A 1507-nucleotide genomic window follows, 5' to 3' on the forward strand; every position below is an offset into this window, starting at 1 on the left:
TAATCCGGCCAGTTTGGTCGTATGTGCAAAAAAATTATTTTTTCGCTAAAGAAAAACATGTAGAAATTGTAGATGTTTCAGTTCAGAGAGTTCCTCCTCAAGTATTTTTTTAGGTTTTTTTTTTTTGAGATAGTGCTTCTTTTAATAAAGGATAGATACTTTTTTTTCTTTGAGAATTGGTAAAAGATAGTTAATTTTTTTTGAGACATTAAAAGATAGTTAATTTGTACCTACAATCAAGCGTGGGCTTCACACGGTCCAGAAGCCAGAAGAAAGAGGAACGGTCCAGTCCTCAACAAGATCGGCGGAGAGAGAGAGCGCAAAGATGAAGGGCGGCGGCAAGAAGTTCGGCGGCGGGCGGCTGCCGACGGGGACCCCGTCGCTGGCCTGGTCATCGGTGGTCGTGGTGGCCTCCCTCCTCGCAGGGGCCTCCGTCGTCCACAACGTCTACAAGCCCGACATGGTATGGTACACTAGTCTCGTCTCTGCCACTGCCACTCACCCATACGTTGCCCCATGCGCGCAACCTGTTCGACGCAATGCACGCTCACGGCTCACCGCACTTTCTTTTCTTCTGACCCACCCGCAGACCATTCCGCCGGTAGAGAGCGCCGACGGCAATGAGGGCAAGCAGAACTGAGCTGGTTTCACAGAGAGCGCCGGCGGAGACAGATTCCGTTCCTTTGCAAGAACCATGTTCTGCATTGCACTGCCGATCTGCGTGCCTCCGACTGTTTCTGGCAGCGCATCTTGCTGTGCTTACCAGAGGAGCACAGCATTCTCCTGCTCGTTACCCACTGGAAATCAAACTAACATTGTATGATTTGCGTATCTTATTCAAAGGGATTTAGTGTTTGCAGGAGATATTGTGTTCTTGTTTGCTTTTTGCAGGAGATATCATGTTCCTGTTTACTTTTTGCAAGAGATATTATGTGCTTATTACGAAATTCGATCCCAAACCTCCGGGGCTCTTTCACACCTGACACTCTCATCGATGTCATATGCTGGAATTTGGTTTATCCTTCAAATTCCAGGAGCCTGTAGCTCAAAACGGTCGGATAGTGAAGGGACCAAGGCTACTGGAGTGGTGCCAGATTCATACCCTTGAGAGCCAATGGAGGCTGTTGGATGAACAGAAAAAAATAAATGTGCGGAGCAACTAGGGAAGAGCCTCTCGTAGAATGATCCTGGCACAAGACCAGTTACAACAAACAGGCTCAGCGATTTGCCGGAGTGCAACCAACAACAGGCTCGTCGATTTGCCGGAGTGCAACCAGGCTCTCCAGCACCGCGTTGAAGTCATTGTATGGGAGATCATTAAGGAGTAGACTGACTTCCAGAGGTGGCTGTTGCAACTGAAGAAAGTGACTGCAGGTGGTACTGTGTTTGGGCCAGCAGAGCAGCCCAAGTCCGCGATCGCCATCTTTCCCCGCGACAAGGTGCTTGTGTTTCTGCATACTCCCTCCGTTCCATAATTCTAGTACTCCCTCCGTAAATTGATATAAGA

General features: G+C 48.6%; 1 protein-coding gene across 1 annotated transcript; it reads left to right on the top strand.

Annotated features, from left to right (window-relative positions):
• The first annotated feature begins 313 nt into the window (after positions 1 to 313).
• LOC119278460 lies at positions 314 to 853 on the top strand. The gene is made up of 2 exons (XM_037559809.1): positions 314 to 463; positions 590 to 853. Exons 1-2 carry the CDS (start codon positions 326 to 328, stop codon positions 638 to 640), a joined length of 189 nt encoding a protein of 62 aa, XP_037415706.1. The 5' UTR covers positions 314 to 325; the 3' UTR covers positions 641 to 853.
• Positions 854 to 1507: the final 654 nt, after the last annotated feature.

This window comes from Triticum dicoccoides, chromosome 3B, assembly GCF_002162155.2.
Source record: "Triticum dicoccoides isolate Atlit2015 ecotype Zavitan chromosome 3B, WEW_v2.0, whole genome shotgun sequence".
Lineage (NCBI taxonomy): Eukaryota > Viridiplantae > Streptophyta > Magnoliopsida > Poales > Poaceae > Triticum > Triticum dicoccoides.